Below are 27,596 nucleotides of genomic sequence, written 5' to 3'. Positions count from 1 at the left end.
AACTAATTTCAGGCTGGTAATCATGGAACTTCTGCTGCTACCCTGGTCTTTGATTCATTTGTCTATTGGTTTGTTATCATATAAACATAGAAATCAGATACTGTGTTTATTATGAAGCAGCCATTGAAGCTGGCCCATGTTGTTCCAAATCATGCGCCAACAGCTGGGTGGCCAAACTTGCCAAAGCTAGCTACTGTTTAGCAGTGGGCCTTCATATGGGTATACAAATAACTGTTTATCATTTTTATATAAAAACTCGTGCAGAAATTTGTAGTGAGTTAGATGGCACAGGTGGCCCTGTGTCTAATGAAACTGGTTACACCAATGAAAAGACTCGAATACAGTGTTTTAGGTGGACATATAATTGCTCATATTGATTGTAAATGCTACCTTACAACCAATAGGAGCATGCAAAAAAACCAAATATTTTGATTTTTTATATAGAAGCCTCACTTTCACCTTACTGGTGTTTTCTTTTTAGTGTTTAATGAAGAAATCTCTTAAGACCAATATGCGTTTATGCATTGTATTAATTTCTATTTTGTCTTATCTTCCCCTGTGTTTCAGCCCACTGGCTGTGCATAGAGGGAGTCCAGCCAACTATTCCTGAGAATCCACCACCAGTTTCAAAAGAAGTACAGAAAGTGGAAAGCATTGATCCTGTTAGTAAACTCAAGAAGCCAAACAAAAACAAAACAGATGCAGCAGGGAAACTGACAGCACCAGGGTAATATTTCCAGCTCTTCTCTCATCATGTTCTATGTAGTTACTTAACCTTTAAGGAATAACTTATTAGTGTTTTGGCTTAGTATTAATAAAAAAAGGGCTTGTATCTGATTTTTAAGTCATTTATATTGAAAACTGTTGTGTACAGGATTGTTTCACCCTCAAATAATTGTAGAGGAATTCAGGACATTTTAAACAGGATGTCCTCTAGTTATGATGAATGGCAACTTCCTTTAATTGTGCATGTTGTTGTTGTTGTGGTCTTCAGTCCTGAGACTGGTTTGATGCAGCTCTCCATGCTACTCTATCCTGTGCAAGCTTTTTCATCTCCCAGTACCTACTGCAACCTACATCCTTCTGAATCTGCTTAGTGTATTCATCTCTTGGTCTCCCTCTATGATTTTTACCCTCCACGCTGCCCTCCAATACTAAATTGGTGATCCCTTGATGCCTCAGAACATGTCCTACCAACCGATCCCTTCTTCTGGTCAAGTTGTGCCACAAACTTCTCTTCTCCCCAATCCTATTCAATACTTCCTCATTAGTTATGTGATCTACCCATCTAATCTTCAGCATTCTTCTGTAGCACCACATTTCGAAAGCTTCTATTCTCTTCTTGTCCAAACTATTTATCATCCATGTTTCACTTCCATACATGGCTACACTCCATACGAATACTTTCAGAAATGACTTCCTGACACTTAAATCTATACTGGATGTTAAAAAATTTCTCTTCTTCAGAAACGCTTTCCTTGCCATTGCCAGCCTACATTTTATATCCTCTCAACTTCAACCATCATCAGTTATTTTGCTCCCCAAATAGCAAAACTCCTTTACTACTTTAAGTGCCTCATTTCCTAATCTAATTCCCTCAGCATCACCCGACTTAATTAGACTACATTCCATTATACTTGTTTTGCTTTTGTTGATGTTCATCTTATATCCTCCTTTCAAGACACTGTCCATTCCATTCAACTGCTCTTCCAAGTCCTTTGCTGTCTCTGACAGAATTACAATTACAATGTCATCGGCGAACCTCAGAGTTTTTATTTCTTCTCCATGAATTTTAATACTACTAATTGTGCATAAATGCAGATAATACATAATGAGCAGGAGTGAAAAACCTAATAAGTTTAGAATAAGGCATTCTGAATTCATTTTGTTGCAGCATTCAGTCATATCAATAAATATATCTGGTAGTAATTGTATGATGTTGATGAATAACTAAAAATCATGCGTAGAGAGGACAAATGAACAACTTCAATTTATTGGGAGAGTTTGGGAAAAGAGTTGCCTCTTTCTGACTTGCTCTTCAATATTTCTCATGTGTTTGAGATCCCTAGAAAGTGAGATTAAAGGAGAAGATTGAAAGAATTCAGAAGTGCACATCTGGAATATTACAGAATGGATCAAAAAGAGAGAGAGAGAGAGAGAGAGAGAGAGAGAGAGAGAGCGAGAGAGAGAGAGAGAGAACACATTGGTTTTGCAAGTCACTGAAGTTTGAGAAGCCAGTATTGAAGGCAGATGATACATTTCATCTCCTTTCATTGTATATCTTCTGGATTGATCGCACAAGCAAGATGATAAGAGTTTAGTACACCTACAGAAAAATGCAATTTTTTTTCTCATTTGCATTTCTTTGATGGAGTTGGAAATGATGGGACGAATACTGTCACAAGGTAGCCTCTGTCATGGAGTATACGTTGATGTACAAAGTATTTACATATGCTTATGTATATGTCACCAGACAAAACACCTACTTATTATAGTGTCAGACAATTATGTGTTCTTTTGTTGACATTTGTGTTTGCTGACAGATATCATAACTCATGGCTGTGCTTTTATGAGGCTACACAGAGTGAAATTTTCCAGCAAAACATCGCCTTTGTGGCATGACATATAACATGTTCTGATTAACTCAGTCTGACAGATTAACCAAGTTTTGCAAAACATACACTCATACGGGAAAAAAATGTAGCTTTCTTTGAGTGTATGCAGCATAACATCCTAAAATATGTGATTTTCATCACTCATTTGTTGAAATATGTCATGCTCCAAGACACTATGGCAAAAAATAGAGTGCTTTGTTGTTATCCGTATAGAATCTATTACATAAAACCATCCCCCCCCATGAACCATGGACCTTGCCGTTGGTGGGGAGGCTTGCATGCCTCAGCGATACAGATAGCCGTACCGTAGGTGCAACCACAACGGAGGGGTATCTGTTGAGAGGCCAGACAAACGTGTGGTTCCTGAAGAGGGGCAGCAGCCTTTTCAGTAGTTGCAAGGGCAACAGTCTGGATGATTGACTGATCTGGCCTTGTAACAATAACCAAAACGGCCTTGCTGTGCTGGTACTGCGAACGGCTGAAAGCAAGGGGAAACTACAGCCGTAATTTTTCCCGAGGGCATGCAGCTTTACTGTATGATTACATGATGATGGCGTCCTCTTGGGTAAAATATTCCGGAGGTAAAATAGTCCCCCATTCGGATCTTCGGGCGGGGACTACTCAAGAGGATGTCGTTATCAGGAGAAAGAAAACTGGCGTTCTACGGATCAGAGCGTGGAATGTCAGATCCCTTAATCGGGCAGGTAGGTTAGAAAATTTAAAAAGGGAAATGGATAGGTTGAAGATGGATATAGTGGGAATTAGTGAAGTTCGGTGGCAGGAGGAACAAGACTTCTGGTCAGGTGACTACAGGGTTATAAACACAAAGTCAAATAGGGGTAATGCAGGAGTAGGTTTAATAATGAATAGGAAAATAGGAATGCGGGTAAGCTACTACAAACAGCATAGTGAACGCATTATTGTGGCCAAGATAGATACAAAACCCACGCCTACTACAGTAGTACAAGTTTATATGCCAACTAGCTCTGCAGATGACGAAGAAATTGAAGAAATGTATGATGAAATAAAAGAAATTATTCAGATTGTGAAGGGAGACGAAAATTTAATAGTCATGGGTGACTGGAATTCGAGTGTAGGAAAAGGGAGAGAAGGAAACATAGTAGGTGAATATGGATTGGGGGACAGAAATGAAAGAGGAAGCCGCCTGGTCGAATTTTGCACAGAGCACAACATAATCATAACTAACACTTGGTTTAAGAATCATGAAAGAAGGTTGTATACATGGAAGAACCCTGGAGATACTAAAAGGTATCAGATAGATTATATAATGGTAAGACAGAGATTTAGGAACCAGGTTTTAAATTGTAAGACATTTCCAGGGGCAGATGTGGACTCTGACCACAATCTATTGGTTATGACCTGTAGATTAAAACTGAAGAAACTGCAAAAAGGTGGGAATTTAAGGAGATGGGACCTGGATAAACTAAAAGAACCAGAGGTTGTACAGAGATTCAGGGAGAGCATAAGGGAGCAATTGACAGGAATAGGGGAAATAAATACAGTAGAAGAAGAATGGGTAGCTTTGAGGGATGAAGTAGTGAAGGCAGCAGAGGATCAAGTAGGTAAAAAGACGAGGGCTAGTAGAAATCCTTGGGTAACAGAAGAAATATTGAATTTAATTGATGAAAGGAGAAAATATAAAAATGCAGTAAGTGAAACAGGCAAAAAGGAATACAAACGTCTCAAAAATGAGATCGACAGGAAGTGCAAAATGGCTAAGCAGGAATGGCTAGAGGACAAATGTAAGGATGTAGAGGCCTATCTCACTAGGGGTAAGATAGATACCGCCTACAGGAAAATTAAAGAGACCTTTGGAGATAAGAGAACGACTTGTATGAATATCAAGAGCTCAGATGGAAACCCAGTTCTAAGCAAAGAAGGGAAAGCAGAAAGGTGGAAGGAGTATATAGAGGGTCTATACAAGGGCGATGTACTTGAGGACAATATTATGGAAATGGAAGAGGATGTAGATGAAGATGAAATGGGAGATATGATACTGCGTGAAGAGTTTGACAGAGCACTGAAAGACCTGAGTCGAAACAAGGCTCCCGGAGTAGACAATATTCCATTGGAACTACTGACGGCCGTGGGAGAGCCAGTCCTGACAAAACTCTACCATCTGGTGAGCAAGATGTATGAAACAGGCGAAATACCCTCAGACTTCACGAAGAATATAATAATTCCAATCCCAAAGAAAGCAGGTGTTGACAGATGTGAAAATTACCGAACTATCAGCTTAATAAGTCACAGCTGCAAAATACTAACACGAATTCTTTACAGACGAATGGAAAAACTAGTAGAAGCCAACCTCGGGGAAGATCAGTTTGGATTCCGTAGAAACACTGGAACACGTGAGGCAATACTGACCTTACGACTTATCTTAGAAGAAAGATTAAGGAAAGGCAAACCTACGTTTCTAGCATTTGTAGACTTAGAGAAAGCTTTTGACAATGTTGACTGGAATACTCTCTTTCAAATTCTAAAGGTGGCAGGGGTAAAATACAGGGAGCGAAAGGCTATTTACAATTTGTACAGAAACCAGATGGCAGTTATAAGAGTCGAGGGACATGAAAGGGAAGCAGTGGTTGGGAAGGGAGTAAGACAGGGTTGTAGCCTCTCCCCGATGTTGTTCAATCTGTATATTGAGCAAGCAGTAAAGGAAACAAAAGAAAAATTCGGAGTAGGTATTAAAATTCATGGAGAAGAAATAAAAACTTTGAGGTTCGCCGATGACATTGTAATTCTGTCAGAGACAGCAAAGGACTTGGAAGAGCAGTTGAATGGAATGGACAGTGTCTTGAAAGGAGTATATAAGATGAACATCAACAAAAGCAAAACAAGGATAATGGAATGTAGTCTAATTAATTCGGGTGATGCTGAGGGAATTAGATTAGGAAATGAGGCTCTTAAAGTAGTAAAGGAGTTTTGCTATTTGGGGAGCAAAATAACTGATGATGGTCGAAGTAGAGAGGATATAAAATGTAGGCTGGCAATGGCAAGGAAAGCGTTTCTGAAGAAGAGAAATTTGTTAACATCCAGTATAGATTTAAGTGTCAGGAAGTCATTTCTGAAAGTATTCGTATGGAGTGTAGCCATGTATGGAAGTGAAACATGGACGATAAATAGTTTGGACAAGAAGAGAATAGAAGCTTTCGAAATGTGGTGCTACAGAAGAATGCTGAAGATTAGATGGGTAGATCACATAACTAATGAGGAAGTATTGAATAGGATTGGGGAGAAGAGAAGTTTGTGGCACAACTTGACCAGAAGAAGGGATCGGTTGGTAGGACATGTTCTGAGGCATCAAGGGATCACCAATTTAGTATTGGAGGGCAGCGTGGAGGGTAAAAATCGTAGAGGGAGACCAAGAGATGAATACACTAAGCAGATTCAGAATGATGTAGGTTGCAGTAGGTACTGGGAGATGAAAAAGCTTGCACAGGATAGAGTAGCATGGAGAGCTGCATCAAACCAGTCTCAGGACTGAAGACCACAACAACAACAACAACAACAACAACAACAACAACAACATAAAACCATAAAGCATCATTCTTCAGTTAAACCTTCCGGGCTGAGAGGTCGTGTTCGATGTATAAAATTTCAACCTAACGTTTCATCTCCATCTGCGGGAGACATCTTCTGAGGTCATCTGGCTACTGCCGACCTCAGAAGATGTCTCCCGCAGATGGAGACGAAACGTTAGGTGGAAATTTTATACATTGACCACGGCCTCTCAGCCTGGAAGTTTTAACTGAAGACAACACTGGCTGTGACAGCCTACATTGTATGATCATACAGCATCAATTAATTTTTGGAAAGACCATTGAAATTGATTATTAATGTGTTTTATGTACAACTATTCAGAGATACTTAATAATCAATAATGCAGACTATTTCCAATGTAGTCTCTAGTTTTGAAAGTCTGTTTTTAATGATTTTGAACTAATAATGTTACTAATATTTAATCTTTCAGTGTGCAGAAACTTCGTAATGTTGAAACTGTTCATGTGAAGCAGTTGGCTACTCATGAACTATCTGTCGAGCAACAGTTGTACTACAAAGAAATCACAGAAGCTTGTGTTGGCTCAGATGAAACAAGACGAGCAGTAAGTCAATATTTAAATATTGTCTTCCTTTCAAGAGTACAAACTACCTTCTAATGAAAATTTTGTATATCAGTTTTAACAATTAGACATGTGCCGGACTACTTCACCTCTTGAAAAGTGCTTAAAGTAAGTCTGTTCCAGATTTTTTATGCAGATCATTTGTGTAATTACCATTAGAGGCTTGTGATTTATTGGTTTTCTTCTCTTTCTTTGTCTGCTCTGATATTAACATTGGTTGATAAACTGAATAAAAAATTATTTTCACACGGGCATCGTATAACGTTAGATGTCAAGACACACAGCACACTCCACTGCAGAAATACATATTTTACCAGTTTCTTAGCCGTTCTTGTGTTCTAAAAAATAATATCAATGATAATAATGCAAATTTATTAAAATCTAATTTCATTAACTCTTCTAAGTTCATATGCATTCAATATCTGTACATAATATTTCAGGAAGCATTGCAAAGCTTAGCATCAGATCCTGGTTTGCATGAAATGCTGCCACGTATGTGCACTTTCATTTCTGAAGGTGTTAAAGTCAATGTCGTGCAGAATAACCTTGCACTTCTCATATACCTCATGAGAATGGTGAAGGCTCTTCTTGATAACCAGTCACTATATTTGGAAAAATATGTAAGTACATTTTCACATTTTTCTGTTTGTCTATCAGTTAAAATTGTGGCATAAGAAAGTTGAATTGCATTATCATACATTGTAATTAGTTATTTGTTGACAGATAATAGCATATTTATTGATTGACAATACACTATTACTACTATTACATTTATAATGGAAAGCATTTGCAACGTGAAACTGCAACAAAAGTAGAAAAAATATCCTGTGTCAAATGATAGTGGACCAACACCAGTGAACAACTGTTGGCTGAAATGCGAATGTGATTTATTACTTGCTCCATAGATTACTACATACCTGACAAGTAATGTCATGAAGTTCAAAGTCGGTACATCCAGTTACATAGTCAATATATCAAAAACATCGTACAGTCAACCTGCCTCCGGAGAGGAAGTTGCTAATGCATGAATGTGTGGTGGCACTCAACTCGAAGGTTATCCGATTTGAATCCTGCTGGTGAAAGAAAATCAACCAGCAAGGGTAGGAGAAACGGTGGCGTAAAATTCTTCATCACCAGACTTTTTGCCAGTCTCCGAGATTTAATCCCAAACCTCTCCACAGTGTCTCATGAAGTGAGGGCATGTGGCACTGTAGATGGTGATTTGCCCATCAATTGGGGGTGTTAAGCCCAGTGACATCTATCACGCATTCACCAAAAACATGGACTTCATAGGTGAACAAGTCAATATATTTAAAACATTAGCGGTGTTTTCCTCAGACGTTCTCAGTTGCTTGCTCCTCCCTTTATCCAACACTGTCCCTGTCTCCATAAATTTTTTGTGCCATGCACAGATTAAAGGGTGTGATGATGGAGCTCTTCCAAACTTCGTTCTGAAGTTTCGGTAAGTCTGATCATCTGGTTTTGTTTCAATAAAGTAGGACACACATTGTCGTGAGAAGTTGCCATTTTATAGAGATTCAGTTCCATCCATCAACAGAGCATCTGAAACACAAAATTTAAGTATATATAAAAACTTTAGTAAGCAGTGATTACAAATTGAAACGCAAGTCGCCGAAGTGGCGTCAAATCGAAAGACTTGCACCTGGCAAATGGTTTACCCAATGGGAGGCCCTAGTCACACGATATTTATTTAATAAAAGAAATTTTGTTAAAATATATCAACACCTGCCACTGTAATAAAATTTTGAAGTTGTAAAGGGACTTTATGGACAACCTGTATTTTACTCAAACATTATGAATTACCTCAAAGAAAATGCTCTATTGAAACACGGTCAGCACAGATTTAGAAGACATTATTCTTATGAAACTCAGCTAACTCTTTACTCACACAAAGTGATGAGTGCTGTCAATAAGGGATTTCAAATTGATTTCTAGATTTCTTTCAACAATGTATCTCACAAGAGGTTTGCAATCAGAGTGGGTGCTTGTGGAATATTGTGTCATTATTTATTTATTTACACATCAAGTTCTGTAGGACCAAATTGAGGAGCAAATCTCCAAAGTCATGGAATGTGTCAGTACATGAAATAACAACATAAAAGTAATAACAGATAAAAATAAAATGTTTATGAAACTGAAAAAAATCCAGCCATAAGTTCAGTGCAATCAACAATACAGCAAGAATCAGTTTAATTTTTCAAGGAACTCCTCAACAGAAGAGAAGGAGTGACCCATGAGGAAACTCTTCAGTTTCAATTTGAAAGTGCGTGTATTACTGCTAAGATTTTTGATTTCTAGTGGTAGCTTGTTGAAAACGGATACAGCAGTATACTACACACCTTTCTGCACAAGAGTTAAGGAAGTCCAATCCAAATGCAGGTTTGATTTCTGCTGAGTATTAACTGAGTGAAAGCTGCTTGTTCTTGGAATAAGCTAATATTGTTACAAGAAATGACAGTAAGATATATATATATATATATATATATATATATATATATATATATATATATATATATATATATATATATATATATATATATATATATATATATATATATATATATATATATTGAGAGGCCAATGTCGAAATACCCAGACTCATGAACAGGGGTTGACATGAGGTTCGTGAACTTACACCACTTATTACCCGAACCGCCCATTTCTGAGCCAAAAATATCCTTTTAGAATGGGAAGAGTTACCCCAAAATATAAAACCATATGACATAAGCAAATGAAAATAAGCAAAGTAAACTAATTTCCATGTCAAACGATCACTCACTTCAGATACCATTCGAATAGTAAAAATGGCTGCTTTGAACAAGATCCTGGATGTGGGCTTTCCATGACTGTTTACTATCTATCTGAAAACCTAGAAATTTGAACTGTTCAGTTTCACTAATCATATGCCCAGTTTGTGACATTAAAATGTTGGGTTTTGTTGAATTGCGTGTTAGAAACTGTAAAAACTGAGTCTTACTGTTATTCAGCTTTAGTTTATTCTCTACAAGCCACGAACTTAGGTCATGAACTGCACTATTTGAAACCGAGCCTATGTTGCACAGAACATCCTTTACTACCAAGCTAGTGTCATCAGCAAACAGAAATATTTTAGAGTTACCTATAATACTAGAGGGCATATCATTTTTATAAATAAGGAACAGAAGTGGCCCCAACACTGATCACTGGGGTACCCCACACTTGACCGCACCCCACTCAGACCCCTACATCACAGTCATTCTCAGCACTGTGAATAATGACCTTTTGCTGTCTGTTGCTAAAGTAAGAGGTGAACCAACTGTGAGCTACTCCCCTTATTCCATAATGGTCAAACTTCTGGAGCAATATTTTGTGATCAACAGAATCAAACGCCTTAGTTAAATCAAAAAATGTGCCTAGCATTCGAAACCTTTTGTTTAAGCCATCCAGTACCTAACAGCGAAAAGAGGATATAGCATTTTCAGTTGTTAATCGACTTCTAAAGCTGAACTGTACATTTGATAGCAAATCATGTGATATAAAATGATCCATTATCCTTACATACACAGGCTTTTCAGTAACTGAGCAAACACTGATGGCATAGAAATAGGTCTAAAATTGTCTACATTGTCCCTTTTTATTAAGCGGCCCTACCACTGAGTACTTTAATCATTCAGAAAACTGACCAGTCTTAAAGGAAAAATTAAAAATATGGCTAAGTACAGGGCTAACATGTGCAGCACAGTACTTTAATATTCTACTAGGCACTCCATCATATCCGTGAAAGTCCTTAGTCTTCAGTAACTTAATTATTGACTCAATCTCCCCCTTGTCAGTATCACAGAGAAGTATTTTGGACATAAATCTTGGAAAGGCATTTGCCAAGAGAGTTATCCCTGTAGAAACTAATTTTGTATTTAATTCATCAATGCTCAGAAAATGATTATTAAATACTGTATGTATAGGTGATATATCAGTAACAGAAATATTTGTACTACGAACTGACTTTATATCATCAACCTTGTGCTGCTGACCAGACACTTCCTTCACAACTGACCATATGGTTTTAATTTTATCCTGTGAATTAGCTATTCTATTTGCACACCACATACTCTTTGCCTTCCTAATAACATTTTTAAGCACCTTACAGTACTGTTTGTAATGCACTGCTGTGGCTAGATTGTGACTACCTTTAACAATTTGATATAATTCCAGTTTTGTTCTACATGATATCCTTATGCTACTAATCAGCAACCTTAGGCCCTTGCCCAGAACCTCTCCCCTAAATCCTTTTTTCTCCTTACCCCTGTGTCACCCTGCACACCCATCTCCTACATGCTCCCCAAAATCCACAAACCCAACAATCCTGAAAGCTCCATCGTATCTGTTCATTGTTCGCCCGCTGAAAGATTTTGGTCCTCATTGACCATGGTCCAACCAATTGCCCAAAATCTAGCCTCCCATGTCAAAGATACCAGCCATTTCCTTTACCAAATCTCCATCATCCCCACTCCTGTGCGTCCCTACTCCTCACTGTTAGTGCCACTTTCCTATACACCAACGTCCCTCATGCCCATGGTCTTGGCCACTCTCCTACACACCGATGTCTTTCATACCCATGGTCTTGCCACTGTTGAGCACTACCTGTCCCAGTGTTCTTCAGACACAAAACCAACTACCTCATTCCTCATACATCTTACTAACTTATCCTAACACACAGTTACTTCTTCTTTGAAGGGAAAGTTTACAAAAAAAAAAAAAAAAAAAAAAAAAAAAAAAAAAAAAAAAAAAAATCTACAGCACAGCCATGGGCACTGGCATGCCACTCTCTTATGCTAACCTGTTTATGGACCATGACCTTCCTAGCCTCCCAAAACCCCAAACCTCTGGTCTGATTCTGGTTCATTGATGATATCTTTGTGATCTGGACTCGGGGCCAAGACATCCTGTCCTCATTTCTTCTAACCTCAACATCTTCTGTTTCATCTGCTTCACCTGGTCCTCCTCAACCCAGTGTACCACCTTCCTGGACACTGACCTCCTCTCTGATGGCTCCATCCACATCTCTATTTATTTTCTGACCACCAACAGTATTTGCATTTCGACAGCGTCCATCCTTTCCACGCCCAAGAATCTCTCCCAGAAAGCCTAGCCACCCAGAAACAGCATATCTGTGGTGATAAGAACTCCCTTGCTCAATATGCTGAGTGTCTCATAGAAGCTTTCAAGACAGGCATAATCTCCCAGACCTAGTCCACAAACAGATTTCCTGTGCCATATCCCACACGCCCCAATCCTCCGCTACACCCAAGAACCACCTACAAAGGAACACTCCCTTCATCACCCAATACCATCTTGAACTGGAACAACTGCGCCACATCCTTAGTGAGGGGTTTGATTATCTATTGTTGTGTTCTGAAATGAGTAGGTCTCACCCAGATCTTTCCCACCCCACCGTGAGATCCGTTGCCCAGACAACCTCCACAGCAACCGAGACCCTCCCTATGCCACTCCCAACCCCAATCACTTACCACAGGGATCATATCATTCCTTGAGGCAGAAAAGCTCCTGTCCACAAATCAGCACAGATTTAGAAAGCACTGTTCGTGTGAAACTCAGTTTGCCCTTTTCTCACATGACATCCTGTAAACCATGGCTGGAGGATAGTAGGCAGATCCCATATTCCTAGATTTCTGGAAAATCATTTGACACAATGCCCCACTGTAAATTGTTGACGGAGGCCTGAGCGTATGGTTTAGGTTCCCATATGTGCAAGTGGCTCAAAGACATTTTAAGTAAAAGGACCTAGTATGTGTGCGTCAATGGTTTGTGTTCATCAGAGACGAGAGAAACATCAGGATGCTCCAGGAAAGACTGACAGATTCTCTGTACACTTAAATAACAGGATGGACAGGGTGAGCATCAATTTAGACTATTTGGTGATGATGCTGTGGTGTATGGGAAGGTGTCATCATTGAGTGACTGTAAAAATGCACAAGACCAAATTTGTAGTTGATGTCATACAGGTAAATTGCATATCAAATACTACTGTGCCCCATTCTTGAGTACTATTAGAGAGTTTGGGATCCCCACCAGAATGCATTAAAGGAAGTCATCAAAGCAATTCAGAGGTGAGCTGCTAGATTTGTTACTGATAGGTTCAATCAGCATACGAGTATTATGGAGGTGTTTTGTGAAATCAAATGGGAATCTCCAGAGGGAAGATGATGATCTTTCCACAAAGCACTAGTGCACAGATTTAGAGAAGCGGCATTTGAGGCCGACTGCAGAATGATTCTATTGCCACCAACATACATTTTGCTTAAGGATCATGAAGATAAGATGCGAGAAATAAGGGCTTGTATGGAGGCTTTTAAACATCCCTGGCTCTATTTGCGAGTGCAGTAGGAGAGGAAATCACTAGTAGTGATACAAGGTACCTGCTGCTGTGGACCAAACGAGGTTTGTGTAATATGTTTGTAGACGTAGAAGTCGTTGATGGAAGACCTGCCCAGTCCACCCACTCAGCTCTTCCTGTTCAGTCATCCTACCCCAGCAGAGGCCGGGCCACCTGTGAAAGCAGCTGCCACATACCATCTCTGCTGCAATCATTACACAGTGTTTTATATTGGTATTGGCTACCAACCAGCTGTTAACCAGGATGAAATGCCACTGCCAAACTGTGATGAAGAGCAAAGTGGACCACCATGTTGTGCATCATGCATCTGAACATAGGATGCTTGATTTCAATGGCTGTTTCAGAATCCGGGCCATCTGCATCCTCCCCTCCTCTACCAGCTTTTCTGAATTGGGCAGATGTGAGTTATCCTTGCAACACACCCTTTGCTCACTGTGACTGCCCTGGCCTCAGTATCCAATAACCTGCTGCCCCCATACCTTCCGCCTAACAGTTCCCCTTCCTCCACCTTATCTCTCTCTAAACTTCACGTCCCTACCTCACCCTCAGTGCGCGCCATTCACTGCTGTCTTCGACACTCGTGCATCTCATGCATGGCGTGTGCACATGTCACCTCTCCATCCCGCATTCCTAGCCGGCAAACTGTCCGCCTCCCTCCGAGCCACTAGTCTCACATCCACAACCCCTCCCCCTCCCTGTACCGATCCCACCCAACACGACCCCCATCCCCAACACAGTCCACCTGCCAAATTGCAGCTCTGGAATTGTGCTTTCAGCTGGCACCATGTAGAGGCATAGCATATACACATGCGTACGTATGTTTGTGTGTGTGTGTGTGTGTGTGTGAGAGAGAGAGAGAGAGAGAGAGAGAGAGAGAGAGAGAGATGGGGAGGGGGGAGGTCTGCTATACACTGCCCCCCTCCCCCACAAGAGGTTATTTAAATCCAGATACAGAAAATATTGCTAATTAATACTGGTGACTTATGTAAGTCTTCAAATTTTGAACATTACGTGTAATCTTTAGCAATATGCCTCTTTGTGGGCACACCTACGTGTTACCAAGGTTTTTTCGACTACACTGCAGAAGGTTTGCTGGAAAGCCCTTACTGATCCTGTATGCAATCCTGACCACTCCCCAAGCAATTTCCATATTTTTGTAGCCTTGGAGAAAGATGTTCGTTGTTTTTGATTTGTGTTGGACAAAGAGATGCATGCCTGGGTACAATTATGGTTTTGTAGGCAGCTACATACATTTTTCCATGAAGGCGTTGGCCATCTTGTCTCCCAGCTTTGGTGATTACTTCTGAGTAAACAGTTTACTTACCTTTTCTCCACATGTCTCCGTGCCCCTTATGGAAAAGTCTGGCACACTATTCCAGTTTTTCTTTCATGCGTTAACATTTTTAATACCTCTGTACAATACAAAAATATAAACATATCAAATTGTAAATGTATACAAAGATTTTTTACTGTAAGACATAACTGTAGTTTGATAGCACTCTGTGGATTGTAGAAGTGACTTGTATGCTGTATATTCTTAAAATTGTTAGTTTTAGGTCTTTCTTGAAAAAAAAAATAGTCTGTATACTTATTTAAGAAATTGTGGATGTTTAAATCAGTTAGATCATTTGTAAAGTCTTTGGAAATTTTTATTTCTGCATAAGTTTTTAAAGTTGTTCTATGAGATTTAGTTTCTTTCATTAGCTGCATTGTGAAGTAAGTGAGGTTGGCGTGGATGTGATTCAGTATGTCTCTTTCATTACAAATGGTTAGCTATTGTAGATGTTTTATAGTGGCTGAGTCTAAAAGCATTGTAATTTGTATACTCTACTATGTTCTATTAGGGGATTGTTTGTGTTTACTGTGTGACACAATTGATGACCAAGATTAATATTGTTTGTGGAGAAGCACATTGTAACAGGAGTATCTTTAAACTACTTTAGTACAAATGTTTATGTTAATACAATTTTCTTAAAAATATTACTCATCAGGGTAGTAAGGGAATGGCAGTGAGAAAATTTTATGAAGCACATACAATCCAGCTTTGCTCAAGCACACGGTAGTATCAGCACAAGTCAGCTGCTAGACAAAACATTTCAACACGGTTAGTCGACCACCAAGAATACGACATCAACACTTCTGAGTATGAGTGTGAGTGAGCTCAATGGAAACATTTGACCAGCGCAAACCAACCTGCTTCCCTTACTCTTATAACATAATGTAAGAAGCACTAGTTAGGATGCATCAAACACCTATCAGGGGTGTGATGAAGCAGTTAAGATACTGAAGCAAATTGATTAAGCCAATCCAGCAAAACTTAAGACCACTGACGACTCGTAATGAGCAAGACTGATTCAGTCATTACAAATGACTTCAACAGAACTGTTCCTCAATACCGTGAAACCTCCACCCCACTAGCCTAGAGTCAGTCAATCAGCAGGGTTGATGGCATTCATGTTGTCTGCACTCAATTCTCTGTTTATTATATTTTAACATCTTGCGTGAGATTTTGTTGCTATTGGTCATATGCTCATTGCCTGATATGATGACCACTGATCCACATCCTCAGATGACTATGAACCAGCTACCAGTAATAAAGCTGCCATTGATGGGTAGTCCCTGAGTGTACCAACACTGTTCCAGTTCAGGGCACCAACTGCTCTGAAGCAGTTCGGGTCAGACAGCCTACCGAAATGGAGGGCCAGGATCGCCATTCGGCATGGCATCTGATATTGCTCTCAGGACGGCTTTTGAGTCAAACACACACATACCACGATCATACGCTCATCTTTAGCAGACCAGCCAACTGGAATGGCTTTCCAAACAAACAAGTGGGCAACCTGCCACACACTAAGTCACCGGCCTGTACACAGGGCTGATGCAGCAATCTTCGGCAGCCCTGAGTCTGCCTCTGGATTTGGTAAATTCCACTCCAACTTATGAAGCCAACAGCCCCTGTGGAAGATACAGCAACAAGATGTAAACTGAGGAATAAAAGAAGTAATATTTAATTTTCTTTTATTGCATCTGACAACACCACCCAGGTACCTCCGCCACAATTCTTACAAAACAGTAGGGGTTTTTTAGCCCGGGAGTGACTACCCCTACAAGTTGGATGTCAGAAGCGCTCAAGCCCAGCACCAATTGAAACTAGAGTGCAAGAAATATTGGCCAAGTCTAAGGAGGACAATGATTTGGGAAGTGGTTCCGACCTGACACACTAATGTTTGCACAGTCATATAGGATGAGTCAGAAAGAAACATTGTACTTTTCCTCAGGAAATATGTATTTTTTGCTGTCCAGAATAGGACTGAAATTCTGGAAAGTTACTTTTAGTAGGAATTTAAGGGTAATAGCTGGGAAGAGTACATGTTCCAACACGTAAAATTTGTAATTTAATGGATGATAGTGCATCTTGTGAAAATTTGTGCCTGTGATACGTGCTCTCATGTAGAAGATATGGGCACACAGCAGTAATTGCTCAGTGTGTTGATGGATGATGATTAGGCATGCCTTGGTTGCAACTATAGTTGTCAAGTTAGTGCTTGTAAGTGGTGCTAGTTTAGTGAAAAAAGGGGGAAAGTAAATTGCACAAACATGGTGCAGATGCAAGCAGCTAGTCCTGGTGATTTGATAACTGCTCCTATGGATCAAGTTTCTAAATTGTTAAAAGGACACTGAACAACAGAATGCACACAATGAACAGCTAAATCAAAAGTTACAAGTTTTACTGGCAGAACAGCAGCTACAATCAGGTTCGAGTAAAATTAAAAATGTAGTAAATATTTCGTCATCAGCCATTGATCTTGCAGCTGCCAATATCATAACTCCTTCTCTGGAAAAACATTAGATGATGTTGCTGTATTTATAAACAACGTATTAGCCATGGCCGAGGTAAGTGTCTGGTCAGATGAAACATGCTTGCAGATGAAAAAATTACATATCACGGGCAAGGCTATTACATATATCATGTGTCATGAAGTTTTTAATAAGGTGTCCACATTTGCAGAATTAGCAGGGCGTTTATGGCAAAGGCATAGAAAGCAAATCATTGCATGGTATTTTAGGGAAAATCTCAGCAGCTTGACGCAGAAAGCGAACGTAATGGTTGAGGCTTTTCTGAGAGGGTATGCACAGATTTACAAGCTGACCCAAGAAGCCAGATGCAGATAGGGCCACGCTATGAGCAGCGGAGAATAAGGCATTAGATGTTTTCCTGAGATGGATTCCCCCAGGTTTCTCAGGACAGGTGCAAATGGAAAATCCTGAGGATTGAGCTACAGCACTTTACGTTGCTACACATTTGCAACAGATAGGTAGTGCAACAAAAATGTGCAATGGTAGATGTCTGGTATGAAATGTTACTGTTGTGGTCAGCATGGGCATTTGAAGGCACAGTGCCGCCAACCTCATTCTATAGTTATCAACACTTCAGGCATGTTGTTGTTGTTGTTGTTGTTGTGGTCTTCAGTCCTGAGACTGGTTTGATGCAGCTCTCCATGCTACTCTATCCTGTGCCAGCTTCTTCATCTCCCAGTACCTACTGCAACCTACAGCCTTCTGAATCTGCTTAGTGTATTCATCTCTTGGTCTCCCTGTTGTGGACTGACAAGACAGCCAGTCTACAGTGACGGGTAACCGAAAGGCATGCGCATAAACTCACGCAGGCTGGTGTGAGGTCTGAAACAGGATACGTAATGAATGCTATAAAGAAAAGTACGTAGCTTCTGGAATACTTAACTTTAATCCACAATTGGTGAACATTGGTCTTGTTACTGTACTTGCTTCAGTAGACACATAGCAAAGGATAAATGACACCTTGCTAGGTCGTAGCAATTGTAGCTGAAGGCTATGCTAACTATCGTCTCGGCAAATGAGAGCGTAGTTGTCAGTGAACTGTAGCTATGTACGTCATCTGTACAACTGGGGCGAGTGCTAGTAAGTCTCTCTAGACCTGCGCTCGGTCTGCAATCACTGATAGTGGCGACACGCGGGTCCGTCGTATACTAGCGGACCGCGGGCGATTTAAAAGGCTACCACCTAGCAAGTGTGGTGTCTGGCGGTGACACCACACTCCCTCTATGATTTTTAGCCTCCACACTGCCCTCCAGTACTAAATAGGTGATCCCTTGATGCCTCAGAACATGTCCTACCAACCGATCCCTTCTTCTGGTCTAGTTGTTCCACAAACTTCTCTTCTCCCCAATCCTATTCAATACTTCCTCATTAGTTATGTGATCTACCCATCTAATCTTCAGCATTCTTCTGTAGCACCACATTTCAAAAGCTTCTATTCTCTTCTTGTCCAAAATATTTATCGTCCATGTTTCACTTCCATACGTGGCTACACTCCATACAAATACTTTCAGAAAAGACTTCCTGACACTTAAATCTATACTAGATGTTAACAAATTTCTCTTCTTCAGAAACGCTTTCCTTGCCATTGCCAGTCTACATTTTATATCCTCTCTACTTTGACCATCATCAGTTATTTTGCTCCCCAAATAACAAAACTCCTTTACTACTTTAAGTGTCTCATTTCCTAATCTAATTCCCTCAGCATCACCCGACTTAATTCGACTACATTCCATTATCCTCATTTTGCTTTTGTTGATGTTCATCTTATATCCTCCTTTCAAGACGCTATCCATTCCATTCAACTGCTCTTCCAAGTCCTTTGCTGTCTCTGACAGAATTACAATGTCATCGGCGAACCTCAAAGTTTTTATTTCTTCTCCGTGGATTTTAATACCTACTCCAAATTTTTCTTTTGTTTCCTTTACTGCTTGCTCGATATACAGATTGAATAACATCAGGGATAGGCTACAACCCTGTGTTACCCCCTTCCCAACAACTGCTTCCCTTTTATGTCCCTCGACTCTTATAACTGCCATCTGGTTTCTGTACAAATTGTAAATAGCCTTTCGCTTCCTGTATTTTACCTCTGCCACCTTTAGAATTTGAAAGAGAGTACTCCAGTCAACATTGTCAAAAGCTTCCTCTAAGTCTACAAATGCTAGAAACATAGGTTTGCCTTTCCTTAATCTTTCTTCTAAGATAAGTCGTAAGGTCAGTATTGCGTCATGTGTTCCAGTATTTCTATGGAATCCAAACTGATCTTCCCCGAGGTCGGCTTCTACTAGTTTTTCCATTCGTCTGTAAAGAATTCGTGTTAGTATTTTGCAGCTGTGGCTTACTAAACTGATTGTTCGGTAGTTTTCACATCTGTCAACACCTGCTTTCTTTGGGATTGGAATTCTAATATTCTTCTTGAAGTCTGAGGGTATTTCGCCTGTCTCATACATCTTGCTCACTAGATGGTAGAGTTTTGTCAGGACTGGCTCTCCCAAGGCCGTCAGTAGTTCCAATGGAATGTTGTCTACTCCGGGGACCTTGTTTCGACTCAGGTCTTTCAGTGCTCTGTCAAACTCTTCACGCAGTATCGTATCTCCCATTTCATCTTCATCTACATCCTCTTCCATTTCCATAATATTGTCCTCAAGTACATCGCCCTTGTATAGACCCTCTATATACTCCTTCCACCTTTCTGCTTTCCCTTCTTTGCTTAGAACTGGGTTTCCATCTGAGCTCTTGATGTTCATACAAGTGGTTCTCTTATCTCCAAAGGTCTCTTTAATTTTCCTGTAGGCAGTATCTATCTTACCCCTAGTGAGATAAGCCTCTACATCCTTACATTTGTCCTCTAGCCATCCCTGCTTAGCCATTTTGCACTTCCTGTCGATTTCATTTTTGAGACGTTTGTATTCCCTTTTGCCTGCTTCATTTACTGCGTTTTTATATTTTCTCCTTTAATCAATTAAATTCAATATTTCTTCTGTTACCCAAGGATTTCTACTAGCCCTCGTCTTTTTACCTACTTGATCCTCTGCTGCCTTCACTACTTCATCCCTCAAAGCTACCCATTCTTCTTCTACTGTATTTGTTTCCCCCATTCCTGTCAATTGTTCCCTTATTCTCTCCCTGAAACTCTGTACAACCTCTGGTTCTTTCAGTTTATCCAGGTCCCATCTCCTTAAATTCCCACCTTTTTGCAGTTTCTTCAGTTTTAATCTACAGGTCGTAACCAATAGATTGTGGTCAGAGTCCACATATGCCCCTGGAAATGTCTTACAATTTAAAACCTGGTTCTTAAATCTCTGTCTTACCATTATATAATCTATCTGATACCTTTTAGTATGTCCAGGGTTCTTCCATGTATACAACCTTCTTTCATGATTCTTAAACAAAGTGTTAGCTATGATTAAGTTGTGCTCTGTGCAGAATTCTACCAGGTGGCTTCCTCTTTCATTTCTTAGCCCCAATCCATATTCACCTACTAAGTTTCCTTCTCTCCCTTTTCCTACTACCGAATTCCAGTCACCCATGACTATTAAATTTTCATCACCCTTCACTATCTGAATAATTTCTTTTATTTCATCATACATTTCTTCAATTTCTTCATCATCTGCAGAGCTAGTTGGCATATAAACTTATTAAGTGATCTGACATTCCACGCTCCGATCCATAGAACGCCAGTTTTCTTTCTCCTGATAATGATATCCTCTTGAGTAGTCCCCGCCTGGAGTTCCGAATGGGGGACTATTTTACCTCCGGTATATTTTACCCAAGAGGACGCCATCATCATTTAATCATACAGTAAAGCTACATGCCCTCGGGAAAAATTATGGCCGTAGTTTCCCCTTGCTTTCAGCAGGCTTCAGGCATGTGCATCCAAAAAGTGGGGCAAATACAGTGGGGAAAAAGAACTGTTAAATTGCAGTGGGAATGTCCCTTCCATCAGGAAGCGTTCCCAACAAATTTCAGTACAGTAAAAATGTACACAAGGAGAGATTGTTGCTTGATAGCTTGGGTGAATAATAAAAATTATAGATTTTTAATTGATAGTGGGGCGCACTAGGATAGATTCAGTAGGACAAAATAACTCAGGTTTAAGGTAAGAAACACACATTGTTGTGAGGAGATGGAAGTGTTTCCAACTGTGGGGCAAGAAACAGTTGAACTCACAGGGAATTCATTTCCGATGGTTACAGTGGTTGCACATGTCTCTATGTCATAAGATACACTCATTGCTTAGGTACTACCAAATAAACTGTGTACAGTTGTGTTAAAAGTTGTACTGGCAAGTACAGGGAAGATAATTTGGATTACAGTAGATCTCGATGTACTGCAGCAAGCTTTATGTTTGATAGAACCACTGTGGGGTAAATGTAGCACATGCAAGGAATGTAGATGGCTGGGTGTGGTGCCAATAAGCCCGGACAATTTCAAAATGGATGAAGTCAATCTTCTGAAGGGGTTAGTAATAGCTACACTAGAAGTGCTTGATGAAGGTGACATCGATAGGCCAGTGATGGAGCACAATGTCAAGCAGATCATCAGCACATCTGCTTTGTGTCGTAAGGTTAGTTATTTGAAGGGTAACGATCGGTCATCGTGAAGTCGTTGTTAGTGCAGTATAAATATTTATTTAATTCAGAAGATTCATTGCCAGTCACACCCACAACACAGCATCGGATTCTAATGGGCAATCATACACCATTGTATTGTAAGCAGTATAGATTACCAAAGCATCTCCAGTCATTGATAAAACAGTTTGTAGATCAGCAGCTTGAAGAAGGCATAATAAAACACAGTGATAGTCCTTGGTCAGCAACTGTAGTAATTGTACCGAAAGAGTCTCCTGATGGAACGAAAACATATTGATTAAAGTGTGATTATAGGTATTTAATTGAAAGTACAGTAATTGGGGCATATCTGATTCTTAATATAACTGAAACTTTGGATGACCTGGGACTGTGTAAATCCTTTTCCACCATAGATTTAAGGAGTGGGTATCACCAAATTTCCAAATTTAAGATGTCCAGAAGATAGGCCTAAGACACTGTTTACAGCACCGTATGGTCACTACCAATATTGTAGAGTGCCGGTGAATTTAAAGGACATGCTCGCAACTTTCCAGCGCTTGTTAGATCGTGGCTTTCAAGGTTTGAAACCTAAAAGAATGTATGGTCTGTATGGATGATATCATAATTTTTGCTAAGGATTTAGATGAACACTTAAAATGCCTAAGGGAAATATTTGATAGTTTATGACAACTCATTTCATGCTGACCATTGACAAATGTCATTTTGCAGATTCGCAAGTTAATTACCTTGGGCATACTTATTTTATCAAAGAATTTATATTTCATGTGGTGCAACCAGTACTGCTTTAGGCGCTATTTTAAGGCAAAATATAGATGGGAAGTAGCATCTAGTGGCATAAGAGTCTCATCAGCTAAATAAGGCTGTGCACAACTATTTGAGTACAAAAAAAGAGATGCTAGCTTAAATATACGGTATTTTGTATATCCGTTATTACCTACATGGTTGTAAATTTAAGGTTGTTGTGGATCATGCATCTTTGAAGTGGTTATTGTGACTAAAAGAACTTTAAAGTCAACTAAGAGGATGGGCCCTGAAGTTAAAGGAGTTTCAGTATGAGGTAATCAACAAACCTGGTGTTAAGCAAACAAATGTGGACACACTTAGTAAGAAAATTGTGGTGTCACAAGTATCTGGATTAAGTGTAACAGACTGGAAGAGGGCACAAGCAATGGACAAAGAATGCCAATTGGACAGCAAGCAACCACCATTTCTTATGCACTAAGGTTTATTGTGTAGATCAGCAAAATGCAGACTATATGCCTTTGTCCCTGCAGCACTCCAAACCGAAGTGTTACGACAGGCACATGACCATGTACTGTCAGGATATGGAAATAAAGGAGCCGTTGACAGATTAATTGCAGAGAGATTTTGGTGTCGAGTATGATATGCTGACATGTAGCAATATGTTAAAAATTGCATCCCAGGTGCTCAGCGAACAGACTTCAAGCACCAGAAAGTATAGTTACAAAGATTTAGAGAATCAGAGAAGCCATTTCACATGGTAGGAATTGACATTCAAGGACTATTTAATAGGAGTTCAGCAGGGAATACATGTATTTTTCCTATAATCAACCATTTTTGGAGATATCTAGTAATGATAGTGATACCAGATCGAAAAGCAAGCAGTGCAGCTCAGGCCACAATTAAAAACAGGGTACTTAAATTTGGAGTACCAGAAATTATAGTCACAGATCAAGGAACTCATTTTATGTCTGATATGTTTTGAAGCAGTTGTGGCAAATGATCGTATGGAGAGAGTCCACCATACCGTAGCAAAAATGTTGTTATTATGTGTATAGCTAACACTTAGATTGGAACATCAAAGTTATGTCGCAAGTGTATACAATTCTAAAATACAAACAGGAACTGGCCTTTCACCTTATGAAGTGGTATATGGGCAAAAGATGCCTTCACCTTTTGATGTGATCTAGCTCAAGTTATGTACATTGAGTGAACATGTGAAGCAATTCACAAAAAACATTGAAAGATCTATGGCAACAGGTAAAACATGTTAGTTCAAAACCATTGTAGTGTCAAGAACTCTTTGGATGAGGTGCAAGTAAGTTACCTCAGTACAGATCAGGGCAACAGGTCCTACTGGTGAACCCTTTACCCCAAAGGGTAAAAGTAAGAAACTCTTGATGAAGTTTCAAGGACCGTGTGAAGTAGTGGAAATGACTTCACTGGTCAGTGTCAAGTTGCAGATGCCAATGAAAATGTCAATAGTGTGTGTTAGCCAGATAAAACCTTTTAAGGGTATCATTGATGTATTATCGCAAATAGCTTCACCATTACTGCAAGAGAAGAAGTTACCACACGGAACAAAACTAGCACAGAATGTACCATATGGACTTAGGCCCAGGGATAAGTAATAGAGTTTCAAATTGTATGTGTTTAATTTTGTATTAGGTTATTTAGGTTAGGTTTGGCTATGTAGTTTGCTATAGTATATGTAGTTTTCACTGAGATGTACTTTCATCCTTAGGAAGGAGGGGATTCATGATAAATCCTTTCGTAGGTGGTGCCAAAGATGATGATAAAACGTGTTATCATGAGCATAGTTGTCATGCATGTAGGTAAGGTAGAGGTAGTTAAGAATCAACCCTTGGGAAATGGATCTCATGGCAACTGGACATCCTTCTCACGAACCACAGGTCATCATTAAAACTCCCATTAGACTTCTTGGAATAAGGAATGATTAGAGGATATGTTCATAGACTTATCTCTGAAGCAATCGAAAGGGGTATGCTAAACAGATATAGAGTTGAATATTAGGAATTGAAGATTAGGAATTGAAGTTTTCCAAAGAGAAACTAAGGGCTCAGTTGCAGTGATGATACCTTTAGTGCAAAAGAAGAGAGGTTGGGTAGACACTAGTAAAAAGCTGTTGAAAGCAATATTTGGGACAGCAGTTAATGATGATATTGTGAACTGAAATAATAGGCTAGGGATGGTAAAATAAAAAGCCAGGATCACAAAAACAACTGTAAGTTGGCATATGACACTGATCATGAGTATTGAACAGAGAATTCGAATTGTGGTCCATCTAATAGCAGATCAGCCAATGGGAAATGCTTTCTGAACAAATGGACAGACAACCTGCCACAATCTGAGTCAAAGGCCTGTGCTTGGGGCAGATGCAATGATCTTTGGCAGCCTTGACTCTGCCCCTGGATTCAGTAGATTCCACTCTGGCTTATGAAGCCACCAGCCGCCACAGAAGACATGCTGACAGGATGCGTTTTGTGGAAGAAAAGAGCTAATATTTAATCTTATTTCATTGCATCCAGTGACACCACACAGTCTCTCGATCTCTGTCCTGACGAAATGGTAGAGGTTTCCGGCCTGGGAGTGGGCGACCCCTACAGAAGCCATGATTATGACTAAAGGCAGATGTTTTACCTTTATGTTTTACAAATTTCTGTCTGTGAAAAGGACAGCAAGCAGTTATTTATCTCATTTATATGCTGCTACGTCTTCATCGTTGAAGTTCACCATACCAAAGCTGTGCAAATGTGCGAAAGCAAAGTCAATAATTCCAAGCAAAACTAGTAATGATGACACCACAGGGCAGTGATGAGTATGAAGTACCTCTATGAACTGAAGCTAGTTCAGGATCTGGAAAATGAGTTGTAACTATTTGTTCCTAAATAAAAATCTCTAAAAGCTGTTAAGTTTCTATGGTCTATATTACTCTCTATTGCACACAAAAAAAGACTTGTTTAGTGTTTAACACCAAAGCTGCTGTTTATTTACTGGTGTTAAACATTTGAGAAATGACGTTCTTCAATAGTTGTGAGCTGCAAAATGTGGTATAGTGAACACATTTATATTGTACTGAGGTAGTGCAGTATACATAAATCTACAAAATGTTTAAAAAGTACAATTGAATCTAGAAACAAATGAAAAAGAGCAACTTACTAATTAAATATAATTATATTCTCTTTTTATTTCCAATTATTAATCACAGAACATAACAGGCAATTAATCTCAGTCCATACAGACCATTTACTGATCTAATATATGGCAAAGAGGCATCATAAAACAGAACATGATCATCTGTATAGTACACCAGATTACAAAACAAAACATAACCAAAAATCAGTATTATATGTGCAAGTGACATCTGCTATACTTGAGTGCAGGAAGGCTGGTAACATACGGGAGATTGTACAGTCCGAAATTAGAAGTAAGTCAACAACGCTACGTCATCTTGTGTGAAAATCAAAGTTGCACATACAACACAGTATAAGAGACATGTCAGAATTACACAACATTATGTTAGAGACTCAGATGCAGAGATGATGGGCCCATATACATTGGGGACACTCAGTTTACATCTCGTGTAGAGATAATTAGCCTGGAACTCTGCACAGATTTATCAGCAGTAATATTGACTTTGTGGATAGAAAACTGTGCTAGTGTGAATATCTGCAGTTGTATCTGAGGATATCAGCAATAATAATTAATTTCAATTAAAAGATATTATCAATATTACAACTTGTGTCTATTTTCCAATGCAGGGTGACCCAAAACCATGATAATATTTGAAAATGCATTATTTCACAAAATAATGTAGGTAGAGGGATAAAACTTGACACAAATTCCTGAAACGACACTGGGTTTTATTGAAACTAAAAATTAGTGCAATAACCAGCCAATGGTTGGCGCTGGACAGCAACACGTCAGTGATGGCGCATGAGAATTATGTATAAAATTAGCTGTAGTGAGAGAGGGAGTCAGATACACCAACAGTCGTGGTATGTGGACTTTACCAGAAAAGCCACTGTTAGTGAAGCTTTACTATCAGAACTGAGAATCTGCTACTGCAGCTTTACGATCCTATCACCATAAGAACAGGCAAAGGTCACGTGCCAAGTGTTGCTGTGAAGAAAATGATCACGAAATTTGAAGCCATGGGTTGTTTAGATGATTGGACCTGTAGTGGATGAATGGACACAGGGTTACTGCTGCTTGGACAGTTCAGGAAGAAATAGATACTTTAGTGAGTTCATCTCCATATGGTGAAGTCAGTGCTTGTGAAATAGCAAATTGCACCAGCATTCATCGCACTACTGTTTGGAGAGTATTAAGATCGACCCTCCAAATGCTATCTGTACAAACTCTGGTGTCACATGAACTGTTAGCCACTGATTTTGTGATGCAGAGCATATTTGATGTGTGGCTACTTCAAAAAATGGAGGAAGAGGCTAATTGTTGTCTTAACATGTGTACCGATGAAACCCATTTCAAACTCCAAGGGTGTGTCAACACTCACAACAGAGACTTTGGTCTGCAGAAAATTCTAGAACTGCCTTGGAAACCCCGTTGCATGACAAGAAAGTCACATTGTGATGTGGATTTACATCAGTCATGATCAGACCCTTTTTCTTTGAGTAAATATGGGTTGCTGTTTTTCAAACTGTGAGCATGAGGGGTGCAAGGTATGCCAGTATGTTACAGAATCACATCAGCCCTATCCTGGCTGATAAAAACATACTGGAAGGTACGACTTTTATGCAGCATGTCGCTCCACCCTATATTTCTACATGGCCGAAAGATATCTTGCGCACATCGTTTAATGAGGATTGCATAATGCTTGGCCTCACAGGTTCCCAGATCACAGTCCATGTGTTTATTGGCTGTGGTTACCTTAAGCCACAAGTCACAAGTTTACCACAATCGTCCGACCTCACCAGGGATTCTAAAAGAAACGTAGAACAGCAATTTATCACCATACAAAATTATATGCTGTACAGTGCTGTTCATAATATTGTCCCACAACTACTGGTATTGTTGACGAATGATGGCTGACTTGACCATTTGTTCTAGAGAACTTTGTCTTTATGAAAAATTAATTGTTATGCTAATAATTAGCATGTAATAATCTTTTCGTGATTTTGATTGTTTTGTAATCTAGTTTATTGTATAGATGATCCCTGTTTGCCTTATTTTTAGGTCTGAAGATAGTCAT

At 39.5% G+C, this 27,596-nt stretch overlaps 1 protein-coding gene across 3 annotated transcripts in view; it reads left to right on the top strand.

Annotated features, from left to right (window-relative positions):
• LOC124798691 (transcription initiation factor TFIID subunit 6) overlaps window positions 1–27,596 on the top strand; it is a 137,776-nt gene that overhangs the window by 38,674 nt on the left and 71,506 nt on the right. For all 3 annotated transcript variants that reach the window (XM_047262199.1, XM_047262198.1, XM_047262197.1), the window contains 3 exons: window positions 568–727; window positions 6,610–6,742; window positions 7,201–7,380. In XM_047262199.1, the coding sequence (XP_047118155.1) occupies window positions 568–727; window positions 6,610–6,742; window positions 7,201–7,380 (473 nt within the window). The remainder of the gene's footprint in view (window positions 1–567; window positions 728–6,609; window positions 6,743–7,200; window positions 7,381–27,596) is intronic.

This window comes from Schistocerca piceifrons, chromosome 5 (genome assembly GCF_021461385.2).
Source record: "Schistocerca piceifrons isolate TAMUIC-IGC-003096 chromosome 5, iqSchPice1.1, whole genome shotgun sequence".
Taxonomy (NCBI): Eukaryota; Metazoa; Arthropoda; class Insecta; order Orthoptera; family Acrididae; genus Schistocerca; species Schistocerca piceifrons.
The sequence above is the reverse complement of the archived record's forward strand: the minus strand, read 5'-3'. Positions and strand labels throughout refer to the sequence as shown.